The sequence below is a fragment of the Mustela putorius genome, unplaced genomic scaffold, assembly GCF_011764305.1.
Source record: "Mustela putorius furo isolate JIRA1106 unplaced genomic scaffold, ASM1176430v1.1 tig00003859_pilon_pilon_pilon, whole genome shotgun sequence".
NCBI lineage: Eukaryota > Metazoa > Chordata > Mammalia > Carnivora > Mustelidae > Mustela > Mustela putorius.
The window spans coordinates 340,182-357,080 of NW_025422011.1; the positions used below are offsets into that span (position 1 = coordinate 340,182).

Sequence of the window (16,899 nt, forward strand, 5' to 3'; positions counted from 1 at the left end):
GTGGGGTACCCCTGAGGCTCACCAAGGTTTGGGGGGCAGAAGCCATCGTATAGGACTAGAGGGGGAAGGGCCGGGAGCTATCGGGGAACAATGTGGCCCCGCTATCTCCCTGGAGAGCCTCGCTCCCTGGAATTTGTCTATATTTAGCAGGTGGCCGGGCAGGAGGCAGATAAGAAATTCTGGGGAGGGGGAGGGCCCTTTATATAGTGTGGGGGGACGGTCCTGCTCAGATCCTCTTCGGGTGGCCTGTGTCTGCTCCGTTCCTGGTGTGACCTCTCTCAAGATGCCTGAGCCAGGGAAGAAGCCAGGTAGCTCCAGGCTTGGGGTCGGGCCCGGGTGTGGGGCAGGAGGGCTGGGACAACTACAATTGGGACGCAGGCTTCAGAGTGAGTTCCCGAGAGTGGGGGCTGTCTTCCAGGTCTTTTTCTGTCTCTTAGTTTCTCTTTTCCATCCTTCTGATAGAGTGAGGGCACACCAGAGGACCCTATCCCTGTCACCAAGATTAGCAAGATTAAGGCCGGGCTTGCCTTTTGGGAAAAGGCTGCCACAGGCAAGAGCCCAAGTTCAGTCTAGATTGGAGCTCATCTCGCTGAATGCTCTTGAGCAGGGCCGTGACCTCTCCCGGCCTCAGTTTCCCTCTCTGTACAAGGAAGCGTTGGGCTGGTTCGACTCTCTGCTTTACGAGCCTGCACCCCTGCGGCCCCCACACCAGGCGGGACTCCCACATTGAGGTGATGCAGCCCGTCTGTTCTGGGAGAGGACGGTTAAGAGGCCCCAGGACCAAGGCCAACCTGGGCCAAGGGCAGAGAAGTCATAGCCCAGGGACCGGGTCCTGGCCTGTGCTCTTACAAGGTCACGCAGGGCAGGGATCCAGGCCCCCAGCCCCTCCCAGGCCAGCTTTATCTCAGTTGCTGATTCTCAGCCTGAGGCCCTTGGAAAACAAATTTAGCCACATTTAAGTAGGCAGAGTACCTGCCTCGTGCTAAGGGCCCTGGATTGTAGGGGAGAGAGGGGGCTGGGCTCCCCCATGCCCCCCTTGGCAGGGAGTGTGGGGTATCCAGAGACACATCTAGTAGAATTCTTGTGTGGAGGTTAGGAGCACAGCTCTGGCTCTCCTGCGGCCTGGCTGTGTGATCTTAGATAAGTCACTTAACCTCTTTGAGCCTCAGTGTCCTCATCTGAGAAATGGGCATAATAATGGCATCTACTTCACAGAACCGTGGGACCATTCAATGAGGGATAGATTAAAGTGTTTATCACCGTAGTTAGGAGGAGAGGCTGCAGGGGCTCCTGCAGCCTCCATGGGCTTGTCTCAGTCTCAGCCTTCAGCAAGAAGCCGAGGTCAGTAGAGGTGGCCACCGGAAACCCTGCCGTGTTCGAGGCCGAGACAGAGCGGTCAGGAGTAAAGGTGCGCTGGCAGCGAGGGGGCAGTGACATCAGCGCCAGCGACAAGTACAGCCTGACTGCCGAGGGCACGAGGCACACTCTGACTGTGCGGGACGTGGGCCCTGCCGACCAGGGGTCCTATGCAGTCATCGCCGGCTCGTCCAAGGTCAAGTTTGACCTCAAGGTCAAAGAGGCAGGTAAGACCCTGGCCAGCCTTCCATGAGGTTTCAGCATCCGGTGGCAGCCCTGCCACCTCCCCATGGCCCAGCGTGCAGGAAGTGCTTTTCCACTTTCTTGCCTTTGCTTTGGCTGTGCTGTCTGCCAGGAATGCCCTCCCTCCTCTTTTCTGTAGCAAGACCCCTCTGAAGGCTCCCTTGTGGCTCCTTGGCCTGTTCCAGCCTTGGTGGAAGTAGGGGCCATTTGGGGATGACGAAGGCACAATGTCCTCAGGACACCCACTCACAGATGGGGACTTGGCGGCTGTGTGTGTGCCGGGCGGGGAAGCCCTGGTTGCTGGGGGTGTGGAGGGAGCCCCAGCCCTGCCTGGGGATGGAGAGGAGGGACGGAGCTCAGAGCTGCTGGGGCAGACCCGCCAGGACGTGGGCGCAGGACCTGCAAGGGGGAAGAGAAGGCAAGACGCATACTGCTGATTCCGCCAGCCCGCAGAGATGGAGGGGGACCAGGGACGGGGGACGGCTCTCTGGTGAGAGGTGGCCCCACGACCGCTGCCCCTGCCCCTTCCAGAGAAAGCAGCGCCTGCACCGAGCCCTGCTCCTGCCCCTGCCCCTGCTGAGGCTCCTGGGGCCCCCGGAGAAGCCCCGGCCTCAGGCACTGAGGAGAGAGGAGGCTCCCTGAGTCCCGAAGGTGAGAGGGGCAGTGCAGGGGAGGCCAGGGCCGTTGGATGGGGTGTCCCAGCACAGATCTCAAAGGCCTCCACCCACAGGGTCAAGCTCAGCGGTCCCTGATGCCTCCGGTGCCCCTGATGACCCCATCGGCCTCTTTGTGATGAGGCCACAGGATGGCGAGGTGACCGCAGGTGAGTGTGGGCTGAGGCACCCGGGGGTGGGCTGGGGAAGGGGACAGCAGGGCATCCCCCCAGCCCAGCCTGTCGCCCCTCTGTGTAGGTGGCAGCATCACCTTCTCGGCACGTGTGGCCGGAGCCAGCCTCCTGAAGCCGCCCACGGTGAAGTGGTTCAAAGGCAAGTGGGTGGACCTGAGCAGCAAAGCGGGTCAGCACCTGCAGCTTCACAGTAGCTACGACCGCGCCAGCAAGGTGGGCACAGGGCTGGAGGCACGGGGCGGAAAAAGGGCAGGGAGCCGCTGGGAGGCCCCAGAGACACAGGCGGTGCTGGGGCTCACCCTGACACTGAGGGCACACGGGACATGCAAAGAAGAAACCTGGGGAGGCTGGGAAGTAGGTTGGAGGGCCGGGGGTACATGGGGAGAACGAGGAGGCCCAGGGGACCTGTGGGACCTGGGGGACTCACAGGGCATGATCATGTCAGGGGGGTGTATAAAGCTAGGGGGCAAGGAGCTCTAGAAGGCTGGGGGGGAGCATCAGCCAGTGAGGATGAAAAGCCCATGATAGATGTGTGTCAGAGCCCAAGCGGCCCTTCATTATATATAAGATACCAGAGCTTGAGAGGTTGTTTTTGCTGGTCTGAGGTCACTCAGAGCCATGCCTTGAACTTGTGCTTTGACTCCCTGCTTCTGCTCCTTCTCCCACTCTTCCACAGTCTTGGCCCAGGCAAGTGGGCTTCTGGCAGGGCAGGGCCGACATGTTCAGTTGTGTGGATTGTGCACTGCACAAAAGTGCCTTATCTTAAGTGAATGTCATTTGCCTTGTAGGCATCACAGATTTATATTTTATCATCACCCTGTGCCAGCAGATGGCAGTCATGTCTTGAAAAGGGGTTTCCTATTTACACAAAACCCTCTGGGTTAACTAAACCCTGGGGGCTGAGAACGTTGGTGGCCATGCCTCCTTCAGGAGTGAAGGGCCTCCCTGGTCTCCCCTGACAACTCACTTCCACAGGTCTACCTGTTTGAGCTGCACATTACAGATGCCCAGGCTACCTTTGCAGGCGGCTACCGCTGTGAGGTGTCCACCAAGGACAAATTTGACAGCTGCAACTTCAATCTCACTGTCCATGGTGAGGGGAGCCTGGCATCTGTCCTGGGATCAGGGTCCCCATGGGTCCTGTTCCCCATGTCTGCCCCCATGCCTGCTCCCCTTAAGCCCCTTCCTGGACTCACCTCCCTCTCTGCCCCCAGAGGCCGTTGGTCCTGGAGAACTGGACCTCCGATCGGCCTTCCGTCGCACGTAAGTGGTTCCCTCTCCTCAGGGCCCAGGGGAGGCCAGCGCTGGGGTCTGAGGCCCCTCGGGGTCAGGGCTGGGAGAGATGTGGGGGAGGATGAAGTTGATAGGCATGGGGGACAGCAAGCTCCCCTGGGCAGTGAGGAACTTGTTCTAACCCCCACAGGAGCCTGGCAGGAAGTGGTCGGCGGATCAGGTACCCTGTCCCAGCCCCTACTTGTCCAGGACACAGACCCGGGAGCTCCCATCCAGCCAGTGCCCCTTCCTCCCTCAGTACCTCCCCCCACCCCCACCATCCCCAAGCCCATTCCAGTTGACTGCAGCCTTACTGGGTGTCCCTCTCCACAGTGACAGCCACGAGGACACTGGAACTCTGGACTTCAGCTCACTGCTGAAGAAGAGGTGAGCCCCTGGGCAGCAGGGCCTAGGGCAGACAGCGAGGCCCCGGTTCAAACCCCAGCCGTGCGGTTTTCCAGCTGTGCGGCCCTGAGCTGGTCTTCTTGTCAGTCGGACGGGACCATCCTGGTGTTGGGAATAGCAGAGGGCTCTGTGGACATTGTACCCCATGAACTCACATCCTCACGGGGTCGCCCACAGCCCCCGACAACTTGAGTCTATGATAGCTCGGCTCAGTAGGCTCCGGGGGACCCAGAGAAGCTGGGAACGGCTCCCCCAGCTCCCCCAGCTGACTGCGTGTCCTCTCCCTCTCTCTCTCCCGGACCCTGCGTTATGGCTGGTGCTGCTGCGGCCCAGAGAGTAAGCTCCGCGGGTGGGCGCTTCGGGCGGCAGGGGGCTGGTGGGACTTTGTCAGGCTCCGGTGAGAGCCAGGGCTGGGACCCACACGGACCTGGTGAGGAGCCCCACTGACCAGGGCGTCTCTGCACCTCGGGTTCTCCTGACACCCACCTGCCAGAGCTCAGGAGGAACAAGCAAGGCCACGTGTTCGGGGCAGTGTAAATGGAGGGACAGGGTGTGGCAGGGAGGGAGGAGGCTAGGGCCCCAGGTCCCTGCGGGCAGGTGGCCACGCCTCTAACTGTCCCCTGCTTTTCTGCCCCGCCTGGAGCAGCAGTTTCCGGAGGTGAGTGCCTGATGATGCCTGCACCCCTGTCACCCGTCTTCCTCAGGGACGCCCCCACATTGGACTCAAGTCCAATGCCAGCTCAAGTGGCACCACCAGAGGGGAAGGGGCAGACAGCCTGGGGCCGATAGGGCTCCTTGGTGGGGCCCCAGGGGAGGGTGGGGTGGCCCCCCCCCTCCCCGGGTATCCCTTGAGGCCTCTCGGCGGGACTGGGATGCAGGGACTCAAGGCTGGAGGCCCCAGCTGAGGAAGACGTGTGGGAGATCCTGCGGCAGGCGCCCCCGTCGGAGTACGAGCGCATCGCCTTCCAGCACGGGGTCACTGACCTGCGGGGCATGCTCAAGAGGCTGAAGGGCATGAAGCGGGATGAGAAGAAGAGCACAGGTGAGCCCGCCCCTGCGGTGCAGAGGAGAGGCTGAGCGGCACACACGGGGCAGGCTGGGGTGGGGGAGAGCCCAGCTTAGCAAGAGACCACAGCGGAGAGCACAGGGGAGGTAGGAGGGGGTGGTGGGAGGACATAGCTCTCTGGCACAGCCACCGGCCCCCAAGGTGGGTGTGAGCCTTCGGGGGTGCAGGGCGGCGGAGCAGTGGGGACAGTGGCGGTGGTGCTCAGCCTTTCAGAAGAAGCTGGAGCCCGCCTACCAGGTGAGCAAGGGCCACAAGATCCGGCTGACCGTGGAGCTGGCCGACCCCGACGCCGAGGTCAAGTGGCTGAAGAATGGACAAGAGATCCAGATGAGCGGCAGGTGCGGTGGGTGGGGGTGGGGGTGGGGGCAGGTGCAGGAGCTCGGGGACCCTGGAGGCTCCCAGCCTGCTCTCCCTGCCTCTCGCTGCCTGTGTTCTCTATCTCTGCTGGTTCCTGCTCTGTCTGTCTCTCCCCATGTCCTTCTTTCTGGCTCTAACTTCCCATCTTTCTGTTTCCAATCTCTGTTCTTCTCTTTTTTTCCCTTTTTTTTTTTTCCCCTTCGTCTGACTTCCGCTCCCCGGGATGCTCCCGTGACCCCTTCTGCTCCACAGCAAGTAAGGCCGGCTCCTGGAGGGAAGGCTTGGGGTGGGGGCACGGGACCCCAACAGGGGGTTGGATGGGGCACCAGGGCCCAGGGGGTGAGTGTGGCTGAACCTCCATCCCCCGCGGCCCCGGGCCCAGGTACATCTTCGAGTCTGTGGGGGCCAAGCGCACGCTGACCATCAGCCAGTGCTCGCTGGCGGACGACGCAGCCTACCAGTGCGTGGTGGGCGGGGAAAAGTGCAGCACCGAGCTCTTTGTCAAAGGTGGGCCTGCACCCGGGACCCTGGGAACCTGCAGCCGGGATGGGGGGGGCGGGGCTGCAGAGGACAGACTGTCATGTTCTCCCCATGGGACAGAGCCCCCCGTGCTGATCACTCGGCCCCTGGAAGACCAGCTGGTGATGGTGGGACAGCGGGTGGAGTTTGAGTGCGAAGTGTCCGAGGAGGGGGCCCAGGTCAAATGGTGAGTGCCAAAGGTCACTTGTGTCCCAGGACGGGGTCCGGGTCAATGGGGGCATGGGCAGGGCCAGTGGGGGGGGGCACACTGGGGGCCTCCCTGGAGGAGGCCACAGCGCTTCCTGCCCACCCACCGGCCAGGCTGAAGGATGGGGTGGAGCTGACCCGGGAGGAGACCTTCAAATACCGGTTCAAGAAGGACGGCCGGAGACACCACCTGATCATCAATGAGGCGACGCTGGAGGACGCCGGGCACTACACGCTGCGCACCAGCGGGGGCCAGGCGCTGGCCGAGCTCATCGTGCAGGGTGAGGCCGCTCAGCCCCATGCCTGCCCTGTCTGCATGTTGCAGACAGGACCTGGGCAAACCCAGGATGATGGCCCTTGTGACCTTGGGCAGTCACCCGGCACACACGGAGCCTCACCATTCTCCTCTGGAGGGTCCCGTGGGCCTGGTTAACGTCCCCCCACCCCCCGAGACTCCCCGCGGGCACTGTATGACCGGAGGCACGCTCGCATCACACCCAAGCCTGCACATGTGTGTTCCCCCATATCCGCGTGATCACCTCGAGGATTCACGCCCACACCCACCGCCCCCAGCTCACAGCTCTGCCCTGCCCCCCAGAGAAAAAGCTAGAGGTGTACCAGAGCATCGCGGACCTGACGGTGGGCGCAAAGGACCAGGCAGTGTTTAAGTGTGAGGTGTCTGACGAGAATGTGCGGGGCGTGTGGCTGAAGAACGGGAAGGAGCTGGTCCCCGACAGCCGCATCAAGGTGTCCCACATCGGGCGGTGAGTGTGGGGGCTCAGCCCCATCGCGGAGGGGGATGAGAGACAGAGACAGAGAGACAGGGAGAAACCGAGACAGACAGAGAGAAGAGCAGACAGAGACAGTGACTGAGAGAGAGACACATAGAGAGACAGGGAAAAACAGAGACACGGAGAGAGCTAGAAACAGAGAGACAGAAGGACAGAATGGCAGACACGCAGACCCAGGACAGAGACTGCAGTAAAGAGACAGAGAGACAGAAGCATACAGAAGGGAGTCTTGCCGAGGCAACGGACAGACAGGGAAGTGGTGAGAGAGACAGGCTGGGAGCGCCCCGGCCTCCGGCCCCCAGCTCATGACCAGGGCAGGGCAGGAGGCCACCTGGACGCCAGCCCTGGCCAGGGGCCCTCACTCTCTCCCACTCTCTTACTCATGCCTCGAGCATCTGGGTTGGCCCGTGCTGGGCCCAAGTTCACAGAGATTAGTGAGACCAGCCCCTGCTCAGTCTGCAAGGGCCCAGCCAAGGGGCACTTGTGTATTGTTCACCTCTGAAAACACGTGAGGGACTAGAAAGTCAAAAATAGAGAAAGAAAGCATTTAAAATACCAGACCACCACTGAGCCAAGGGTGGGCCAGGGGCCCTTGGCGCCCTGACTATGGTGAGGCTGCTGGGGGGTGGGTGGCCTGGGGGGGGGTCCCCTGAGCCCCCACTTCTCGGCAGGGTCCACAAACTGACCATTGATGACGTCACACCTGCGGACGAGGCTGACTACAGCTTTGTGCCTGAGGGCTTTGCCTGCAACCTGTCGGCCAAGCTCCATTTCATGGGTGAGCTGGCACCTGGCCGGGGTGGGGGCCCTGTGGCTGGGCTCTGCCTTCGCTCCCCGCCCCGTGCCACTTGCTCTTCTTTCTCTCACAGAGGTCAAGATCGACTTCGTGCCCAGGCAAGGTGAGTGTCGGGACCTCTTCCCTGGGCCCCCTCCGCACATGTCCCCCTCCCGTCCCAGACAGCAGGAAGAGTGAGGAACGTGGAGTGAGGACCCCAAGACCCAGCCCAGCCCTACCACTCATAACCATGGGCCAGTTATAATCTCTAGAAACCTGTTTCCTCATCTCTAAAGTGGGAATCCTGAAAAAAAAAAATAATAATAAAACGAAGTGGGAATCCTGAAAGGGCCTCCTCCATAGGGGCAGGAAAGGAGAAAAAAAGATGTGAGACTTCATTATTAAGTCTTTCTACCTTTATTTTATTATTATTATTATTATTATTATTATATTTTAGAGGGTGGAGGGGCAGAGGGAGAGGGGGAGAGAGAATCTCAAGCAGGCTCTATGTCTGGAGCCCGACTCAGGGCTCCATCTCCACCATGACATCATGACCTGAGCCGAAAGCAAGAGTCACATGCTTAGTGCGCTGAGCGCCCAGATGCTCCAAATCTTTTCTGCTTTTAGACATACCCCTCCCGCTTGTAGATTAAACACCCATCAGGCATTTAGAATCCTAATGTCAGAACAGTCCGAGGTTGAGGCATGCTCGAGGTCAGTGCTTTCCAAATTAAGTTCACGGACTAGGTTACTCCATCTTAACAGGATTCCCTGGTGAAGTAAGTTTGGGAAACACTGAACCCTTACTCAGCCTCTTGCTGATTTAGAAGGTGTGCCAGCATGTCAAAGGCTCTAGAAAGTCCCGTGGTAAAAAAATGTGCTTAGCTTTGTCTAATCCAGGGTTTCCTACTTGACTGGGCCGCAGAAACATCTTTTTTCTTTCTTCTGGCGGGACATTGGTGTTCCCTCTGAACACAGTGTAAGAAATGCTACAGCAGGCGACCTGAGGTTACAGACCTTCCCGGGAACTTCCTGGGGGGGGGGTGGAAACGTTCTACATCTTGACTGAGGCTCAGGTGTACACATTTGTCAAAACCCGTCGAGATGTATGCTCAAATGATGGCATTTTATTGTGTGTAAATTATACCTCAGAGTGACTGAGAATCAACAACTAGGGACACATGCTCCTTCCAGGATCCCCCACTTTCAGGGGGCTTTCTCTGACCTACACCATCATCCCCTCCCCCAGAACCTCCCAAGATCCACCTGGACTGCCCGGGCCGCAAACCAGACACCATTGTGGTTGTGGCTGGGAACAAGCTACGCCTGGATGTCCCTATCTCCGGGGACCCGGCTCCCACTGTGATTTGGCAGAAGAGCATCCCACAGGTACTCCCTCCTGTACTTCCCCAGCTGCCAAATGGGTGCGTGGGACCAAAGGATGTTGGCGTCTGTTCCCCACCCACATAGGCAGGGCCTACAGCTAGCTGGTCCCTGGAGGGAGGTGGGCGAGGTGGGCAGCAGAATGGGGGTGGGCAAGGGGAGACAGAAGGGCTGCTGGGCAGGGAGTCCCTCCAGGCCAGGTCAGCCCCACCGCTTCCCTCCTGCTCTGTTCCCAGAAAAACAAGGTCCCGGCAGGGCCAGCCCCTGACGCCACAGGGGATGCTGGTGCCAGTGACGAGTGGGTGTTTGACAAGAAGGTGAGTGCGGCTGATGGTGGGCTCAGGCTTGTTGACCTTCTGTCGTTTTCTGCCCACACGGTTTCCACCCTTCAGTGAGGTCTCCGTGAAGGCACCACATCTGGCCAGCTGTGCTCCTGCCCGGGCATGGTCTCTGGGGGACCCTCATGCTGCAATCAGGCACAAGTCCCCTTAACATTGCTGGGGCACCCTCCTGTTCCCTGGCTCCTGTTCCCTGGCTCCCGTCTTCAGGGCTGACCTTCACTTTGTACTTCTTCCCGACCAGGGAGTGGGTTTCCCTGTAAGACTAGCTGCCTGGGCACCACTCAGGCCGGCTTTTCCAACACAGTCAGCTCCTCCACCTACCTGAGTTCTTTCAGGACCCTCAGCTCTGTAAGGTCACGTTATTCCCATTCAGCAGATAATAAAACCGAGGAACAGAGAGAATAGGTGATCACCTGAAGTTCCTTTTTTTTTTTTTTTAAGATTTTATTTATTTATTTGTCAGAGAGAGAGTGAGTGAGAGCGAGCACAGGCAGACAGAGTGGAAGGCAGAGTCAGAGGGAGAAGCAGGCTCCCTGCCGAGCAAGGAGCCAGATGTGGGACTTGATCCCAGGACGCTGGGATCATGACCTGAGCCGAAGGCAGCTGCTTAACCAACTGAGCCACCCAGGCGTCCCGGTGATCACCTGAAGTTCCACGGCAAAGCTGGAGCTAGAGCCCAAGAGCCTCGCCCCAGTGCTTTGCCCCCCGCGGGCCCCACATCGAGGTTTTTGGACTAGGCGCTCACATGAGTGGTTTCCGCTCAGGCCGCATTTGCTCCCCGGACCCTGCTCTGAGCTCTGTTCCCACCTCCAGCCATTGCAGACGCTGTCAAAGCCTGCGGGGTCCGACTGGGGCCCTTTTCCCCAAGTTCCCCTCCCCCCCCAGCTGCTGTGTGAGACCGAGGGCCGGGTCCGCGTGGAGACCACCAAGGACCGCAGCATCTTCACTGTCGAGGGGGCAGAGAAGGAAGACGAGGGTGTTTACACTGTCACGGTGAAGAACCCTGTGGGCGAGGACCAGGTCAATCTCACAGTCAAGGTCATCGGTGAGGCTGGCTGGCCCAGGGCCAAGAGGGGAAGACAGAGGGGCAAGCAGGGAGCACCCATCCATCACTCAGTTACGCCTTTGACAAACATCATAGGGCGTGCTCTCAGCTCTGTTGAGAGGACTGGGATTAGGACACAGGGTGAACATGGGCAGTGGGGAACCATAAAGCATCAATCACAGGCTGGTGACATGATCAGAGCTGCATTCTAGAAATGTCCATGGGGCAGAGGAGGCAGGCACTAGCTGTTGGTTGGGGTGGTGAGGGAACTAGCAGCGCTGGCCCTAGGACTGGGGAAGGGCTGATGTGGGTCCACCCCCCCCCCAGATGTGCCAGATGCCCCTGCGGCCCCCAAGATCAGCAACGTGGGTGAGGACTCCTGCACGGTGCAGTGGGAGCCCCCTGCCTACGACGGAGGCCAGCCCATCCTGGGTGAGTGGAGGGCATAGGGCTAGAGCCGAGGGCCAGGTTGCGGGGGTGTCCAGGCTCCAGACCAGAGCTCCTGCCTGGCCCTCCTCAGGCTACATCCTGGAGCGCAAGAAGAAGAAGAGCTACCGGTGGATGCGGCTGAACTTTGACCTGCTGCGAGAGCTCAGCCACGAGGCCCGGCGCATGATCGAGGGCGTCGTGTATGAGATGAGAGTCTACGCGGTCAACGCCATCGGCATGTCCAGGCCCAGCCCAGCCTCCCAGCCCTTCATGCCGATTGGTGAGGCTGCCTGGCCTGGCATGGCCTACGCCCTCCCTGGTCAGGCTGCTCTGTGGGCGGCCACCATACGAGACCACATCAGGGTCCCCTTTAAGCCTCAGTTGGGGCTAAGCATCTTCGTTTCACAGATGGAGAAAGTGGGGTTCCCAACAGTTAAATGACTTGCTCACGGTCACCTAGCTGGTAGGTAGGGGTGGAGCCGAGACTCACACTACTCTGACTGCTGGTGCCCCTCAGGCCTCACTTTCCACATCTATAAAATGGGAATGATGACAATATCTACTTCATGGAACTGCTGCTAGGATGGCATACAACAGGTGCTCAATAAATTTCAGTGGACCCCTCTTCCTTGCTCCCTTTAACCAGGGAGGGAGGGTGATGCCTATGGGGAAGCAAGCTGCAGGCCTTTCCCTTCAGGGACTGACTTCCAGTTTGCTTAACTCTTAGTGGACTCATCTAACCTCACAGTGCCAGGAAATTCCCAGTTTTTCCCGAAATGCTACAATTTGTAGCATTTCCTCCATTGTCTAAGGAAGTGGCTCCTTGTAAGCATGTTCCTTCTCTGGGGTATCTTTTCCGATTTACAGCTCTCTTGGGCCTGCTGCCTCTGCTTATGTCTTTAAGCCTGTGCAGAGACAGGTCTTTTCCCGGAGCAGAGCTCTTTCTGGCAGGGCTTGGAACCCAGACAGCACGGGGTGGGGGGAGCGCCCCCGTGGGACCAGTGGTCACTTGGGGGGCTGGATCACGGCCCTTCGGTCTTCCTGGTGGTGCAGGCCCAGTGGGGCTCCTCTCGGACTCCCCCTGTGCCTAGGCCCCCCGAGCGAGCCCACCCACCTGGCGGTGGAGGACGTGTCGGACACCACCGTCTCCCTCAAGTGGCGGCCGCCGGAGCGCGTGGGAGCGGGCGGCCTGGACGGCTACAGCGTGGAGTACTGCCGCGAGGGCTGTGAGTGCCCCGGGCCGCACCGCCCCTGGCCCAGCCTCCAGGCCCATCGCCCCCGCGCTGGGTCCCAGACAGCCTGGGGTGGGGCGGGAGCGGGGGTGCGGGGGCTGCGGACGCCGACGACGCTGCTCCCCGACCAGGCTCGGAGTGGACGGCCGCCCTGCAGGGGCTGACGGAGCGCACCTCGATGCTGGTGAAGGACCTGCCCACCGGCGCGCGGCTGCTCTTCCGTGTGCGCGCCCACAACATGGCCGGGCCCGGAGCGCCCGTGGCCACCAAGGAGGCCGTGACGGTGCAGGAGATACTGCGTGAGTGGCCCCTGTGCAGTCACGGGACAGACCTGCCACGGACGGCCTGGCCCTTGGGGTCGGCGGAAGGGGGGGCACATCCGGAGAGCCCCTGCCGGGAGGAGGGGACAGGAGAGCCTTTCTTCATGTCCCAGGCCCAGGGCAAATATTCGGAGAGGGCTCCCTGCGGTTTTCTGGCACGGGTTCTGGGACAGGAACATGTAGGCCACCACACCATTGTCCTTGAGCTCTGTTGTATGAGCCTCTCAGTTCAACGGGTATTGTCCCTGTGCCCCTGACTCGGTATCAGATTAACCCCTCTGGGATCCACTTCTCATTCCTCTATTCCCAGCAAAGGCTCAATCACGTAAAGATTGGAAAGAGGCAGCAGCCTGGGGTGCAAACAGCCTGGGGGATAGGGTAGAGACCAAGATCCTGCGTTTGCATTCTGGCCTGTGACTTGCTAGCTGTGTGACCCTGAACCACTAGCTCACCCTCTCCGATCCCTGCCTCTTATAGGGTGTGGTGAGGCCGCGGTGGAAGCAGGGATTTTGTAGACCCTCTGGGGCTAGGCTTGGGGAGCTAGGGGCAGGGCCACCTCAGCAGCCTCCTGGCCCCGCCTCCGTGAAGGGAGGAGCTGTGGCGCTCCTGGGGCGGGGCTTTCCCCTTGCTAAGCCACCCACTCGGTACCCACAGAGCGGCCACGGCTCCAGTTGCCCAGGCACCTGCGCCAGACCATCCAGAGGAAGGTTGGGGAGCCTGTGAATCTCCTCATTCCTTTCCAGGTAGGGCCGGCCACCCTCCCTGTGCCCCCGCCGTGTGTCATCTATGCCTAGCGGGGAGACGTGTCTCGGGGCTGACCAGACCCTGAAATGTCACCCAGTCGTGCCAGGCTCGGGGGTGAGCTGTCCCTCTCCACAGGGCAAGCCCCGGCCTCAGGTGACCTGGACCAAAGAGGGGCAGCCCCTGGCAGGTGAGGAGGTCAGCATCCGCAACAGCGCCACAGACACCATCCTGTTCATCCGGGCTGCCTGCCGTGCCCACTCTGGAACCTACCAGGTGACGCTGCGAATCGAGAACATGGAGGACAAGGCCACGCTGGTCCTGCAGATTGTTGGTGCGTGGCGCTGGGCCCCCTCCTCTGGGGTGGGGGGAGCCCCCCCAGCAGATGGCACCTTCCAGCTGGACTCTCTCCTGCAGACAAGCCAAGCCCTCCCCAGGACATTCGGGTCGTGGAAGCGTGGGGTTTCAACGTGGCTTTGGAGTGGAAACCACCCCAGGATGATGGCAACACAGAGATCTGGGGTTACACAGTACAGAAAGCCGACAAGAAGACCATGGTGAGCCTGGGTTTCTGGGCGCCCCATATAGACCCTCCCTAGGGCCACTCAGACTCCCTCCCCTGATCTTAGAAAGGGTCTGCTGCTCATCCTCCCTGTTTGACCTGGTTCCTGCCACAGGTGGGGTGCAGACACCAGGGGCCCCCAAAAGAGGCCCCTGACGGGTAGTAGGGCCAGGCCCCCAAGAGCCTCCCTTTCCTCCACACCCCCAGGAATGGTTCACTGTCTTGGAACATTACCGCCGCACTCACTGCGTGGTTTCAGAGCTCATCATTGGCAACGGCTACTACTTCCGGGTCTTCAGCCATAATATGGTGGGACCCAGTGACAAAGCCGCCACCACTAAGGAGCCTGTCTTTATCCCCAAACCAGGTGCTGTACCTTTACTCTCACTCCTAGGAGGATCCGGGGCAGGGGGAAGGGTGGGAGCAGGGAGGGGGCCTAGTGTGGCGTGACACTCTCGGTACAAAGTCCTATCACCAACAGGCATCACGTATGAGCCACCCAACTATAAGGCCCTGGACTTCTCTGAGGCCCCGAGCTTCACCCGCCCCCTGGTGAACCGCTCAGTCATCGCCGGCTACAACGCTATCCTCTGCTGTGCCGTCCGGGGTAGCCCCAAGGTAGAGAGCTTGGGGCCCTGAGCCAGGCAGACTCAGGAGGCAGGGTTCAGAGGCTCCAACCTCCACTGGTCCTCGCCCCAACCTTTCCCTGAATTCTGTCTCACGGGGGCTCACAGCGAGGCTCCTCTCCCTGAAGAGGGCCTTGGCAGTCTCCATTGGCTCCCTGGTCATTCCCTGCTTGGGCATCATGTGGACCCTAGTGGGAGCCCGTAGAATAGAAACAGGTTCTCTCCAGGCCTCCCGTCAACCTGAGATGGTCTGCCTTCCTCCCTTGACCTGATTATAGCCCAAGATTTCCTGGTTCAAGAATGGCCTGGATCTGGGGGAGGACGCCCGCTTCCGCATGTTCAGCAAGCAGGGAGTGTTGACGCTGGAGATTAGAAAGCCCTGCCCCTTCGACGGGGGCATCTATGTCTGTAGGGCCACCAACTTACAAGGCGAGGCACAGTGTGAGTGCCGCCTAGAAGTACGAGGTGAGGAGCCTGCGGGACCAGGGCCCAGGGTGGCGGAGCAGGCAGGGAACCAGCTGGGACTCTGCTGGCCTGGCCCCCGCAGCTGCTCTGGCTGAAAGAGCAGTGACCCCATTGCGTCCAACATGGGCACTGGCTTCTGCTGCCACAGCTGCTCCCTTGGGAGGCTGGGGGGACATGGAAGGTACTGGAAGGGGAAACACTCATGTGGCGCGGCCTCCTTCTCCCCTGCAGTGCCTCAGTGACCGACTGGCTCCCCAGAGGCCAGGTACGTACTCCCAAGTCACCCCAAGGCCCCGGCCCGAGTCAGAGGCCAAGCCCCGGCCCTTGGTTTGGGGGCAGCCATCGGGAAATGGAAGCGCCTCTCACAGGGCTCAGTCCAGCACATTCATAAGGGAACCTGTCTTGCAGGCGCCAAGGGATGCCGGCCGGTGTCCCGGGAGCCTGGAAGGACGCTGCCCAAGCTGCCTTCCCACTGTTGGCTGTGTGTGCACGAGTGTGTATCCGGGGCTGGGCTGGGAGAGCGTCACTGGGGCGGCGCCAGGAAGATGAGCAGGGGGTGCTCTGCACAGACCGAACCGCCTGAGCTCCCCCCGGAAGTTCTCAGGTCTTTGGAAAAAAGTTGGTGGGCTCAGGAAATGGTGGTTGGGGACAGGCCTTTCTGGCCTGCCACATCTTCTCAGTGGATAAGGACAATAAAAGATGAGTGCAGTCACAGCTGGCTCTTGTCCGAAGTGTTGGTTTTCACAAAAAGCACAGGGAAATACACTTGACCTTCTGAGCAAACTGGGGCAGGTGTTCTGTCCCCCAGATGAGTTAAAGGAGGCTGAGAGGGGAATCCCAAATTCATAGAACACTAGAAGAAACCTCCATCATCCCCCCCGCGTATGTTCTTCCAATGAGGAAAGGAAGGGGCAGTGACGAAAGTGCATTAGCAACAGAGCAGTAACCCAGGGCGCTCCTGCCTGGTACCTTGTGCTCTGTATGGTCTTTGACCTGCTGACCTGTGCTCACAGCAGCCTGGATGTGGGGCGGAGCTGAACTTCAGCGTGGCTCTGTGCCCATACGGCCTGGAGAGGAGCTGCCCCAGGCTGCCCTGGGGTCCCAGTGCACAACAAGCCCATGACCCTCCCACACCTGTTTCCCAGTAGGAGAGGGTGGTCCTGTCCAGCATGAGATACTGGGAACCAGGGCCTTCCTCTGCTCCTCCCTGCTGGAAGCCTAAATCCAATCACCAGTTTACTTTTGGGAAGGGGAGGCCAAGGGGTCTGAGATGCCCTAACAGAATGTGGATAGTCTGGGGCGCCTGGGTGGCTCAGTCAGTTAAGCACCTGACTCTTGATTTTGGCTCAGGTCAGGACCTCTGGGTGGTGAGATGGAGCTCCACGTGGGGCTCTGCGCTGGAGGTGGAGCCTGCTTCAGAGTCTCCTCCTCCCCTCACCCCCTGCACTGCTCGCTCAAAAACAGCGGTTGGTCTTCTTGCCTAGAGAGTGTCAGAAGTTTCCCAAGGGCATAGAAAAAAGAATTCCAGGAAGGCTGGTCCTAGGGTTGCTCCTGTCAGAGTTCTACTCAGCCCAAGGCACTGTTGGCCAAGAGCTCAGAGCCCGGGGCTCCAGGCCCTGTGGGACTCCCTGGCCAAGTCATAGCCCAGCTTGACCCTGCCCATGAAGGGCCAGGGGAGCCTTGGTTCTCCTTCACAGCTACGGGACTCTGCTCAGGTGTCTTAGCCCCATTTGGCTGCTTTCTCCAGTGGCCACTTCTTAGCACAGCCGCTCCCTGCAGGGCGAGGGGGCAGAGGGCAGGAAGCCCCTCTCCTAACCTCTCCGAGTGAGGGGCCCTGCTGGGTCAGTGGGGTGCGAGGCTGGGGCTTCCGCATATCAGGACTCAGAGGGGCATGGTCTCATCTCTCTCCTTCGAGGC

The 16,899-nt window shown here is 60.3% G+C and overlaps 1 protein-coding gene across 1 annotated transcript; it reads left to right on the forward strand.

The window, feature by feature from the left end:
- The first annotated feature begins 200 nt into the window (after positions 1-200).
- MYBPC3 (myosin binding protein C3) lies at positions 201-15,696 on the forward strand. The gene is made up of 35 exons (XM_013061711.2): positions 201-308; positions 1,317-1,583; positions 2,131-2,250; positions 2,330-2,422; positions 2,511-2,659; positions 3,422-3,539; positions 3,661-3,709; positions 3,870-3,899; positions 4,052-4,105; positions 4,457-4,459; positions 4,770-4,781; positions 5,002-5,165; positions 5,395-5,527; positions 5,799-5,801; positions 5,929-6,053; positions 6,147-6,252; positions 6,387-6,553; positions 6,871-7,036; positions 7,735-7,841; positions 7,933-7,962; positions 9,088-9,227; positions 9,458-9,538; positions 10,448-10,607; positions 10,935-11,039; positions 11,128-11,316; positions 12,128-12,262; positions 12,400-12,567; positions 13,243-13,331; positions 13,468-13,663; positions 13,747-13,886; positions 14,099-14,258; positions 14,373-14,509; positions 14,796-14,982; positions 15,214-15,247; positions 15,391-15,696. Exons 1-34 carry the CDS (start codon positions 284-286, stop codon positions 15,222-15,224), a joined length of 3,819 nt encoding a protein of 1,272 aa, XP_012917165.1. The 5' UTR covers positions 201-283; the 3' UTR covers positions 15,225-15,247; positions 15,391-15,696.
- The last annotated feature ends 1,203 nt before the right edge of the window (positions 15,697-16,899 follow it).

Excerpts from the sequence above, each read along its gene's own strand:
- MYBPC3 (XM_013061711.2), top strand. The coding sequence starts at position 284 with ATGCCTGAGCCAGGGAAGAAGCCAG. Across the intron at positions 7,842-7,932 it reads GGCCAAGCTCCATTTCATGG|AGGTCAAGATCGACTTCGTG; the intron begins GTGAGCTGGCAC and ends TTTCTCTCACAG. Across the intron at positions 12,568-13,242 it reads GACGGTGCAGGAGATACTGC|AGCGGCCACGGCTCCAGTTG; the intron begins GTGAGTGGCCCC and ends CGGTACCCACAG.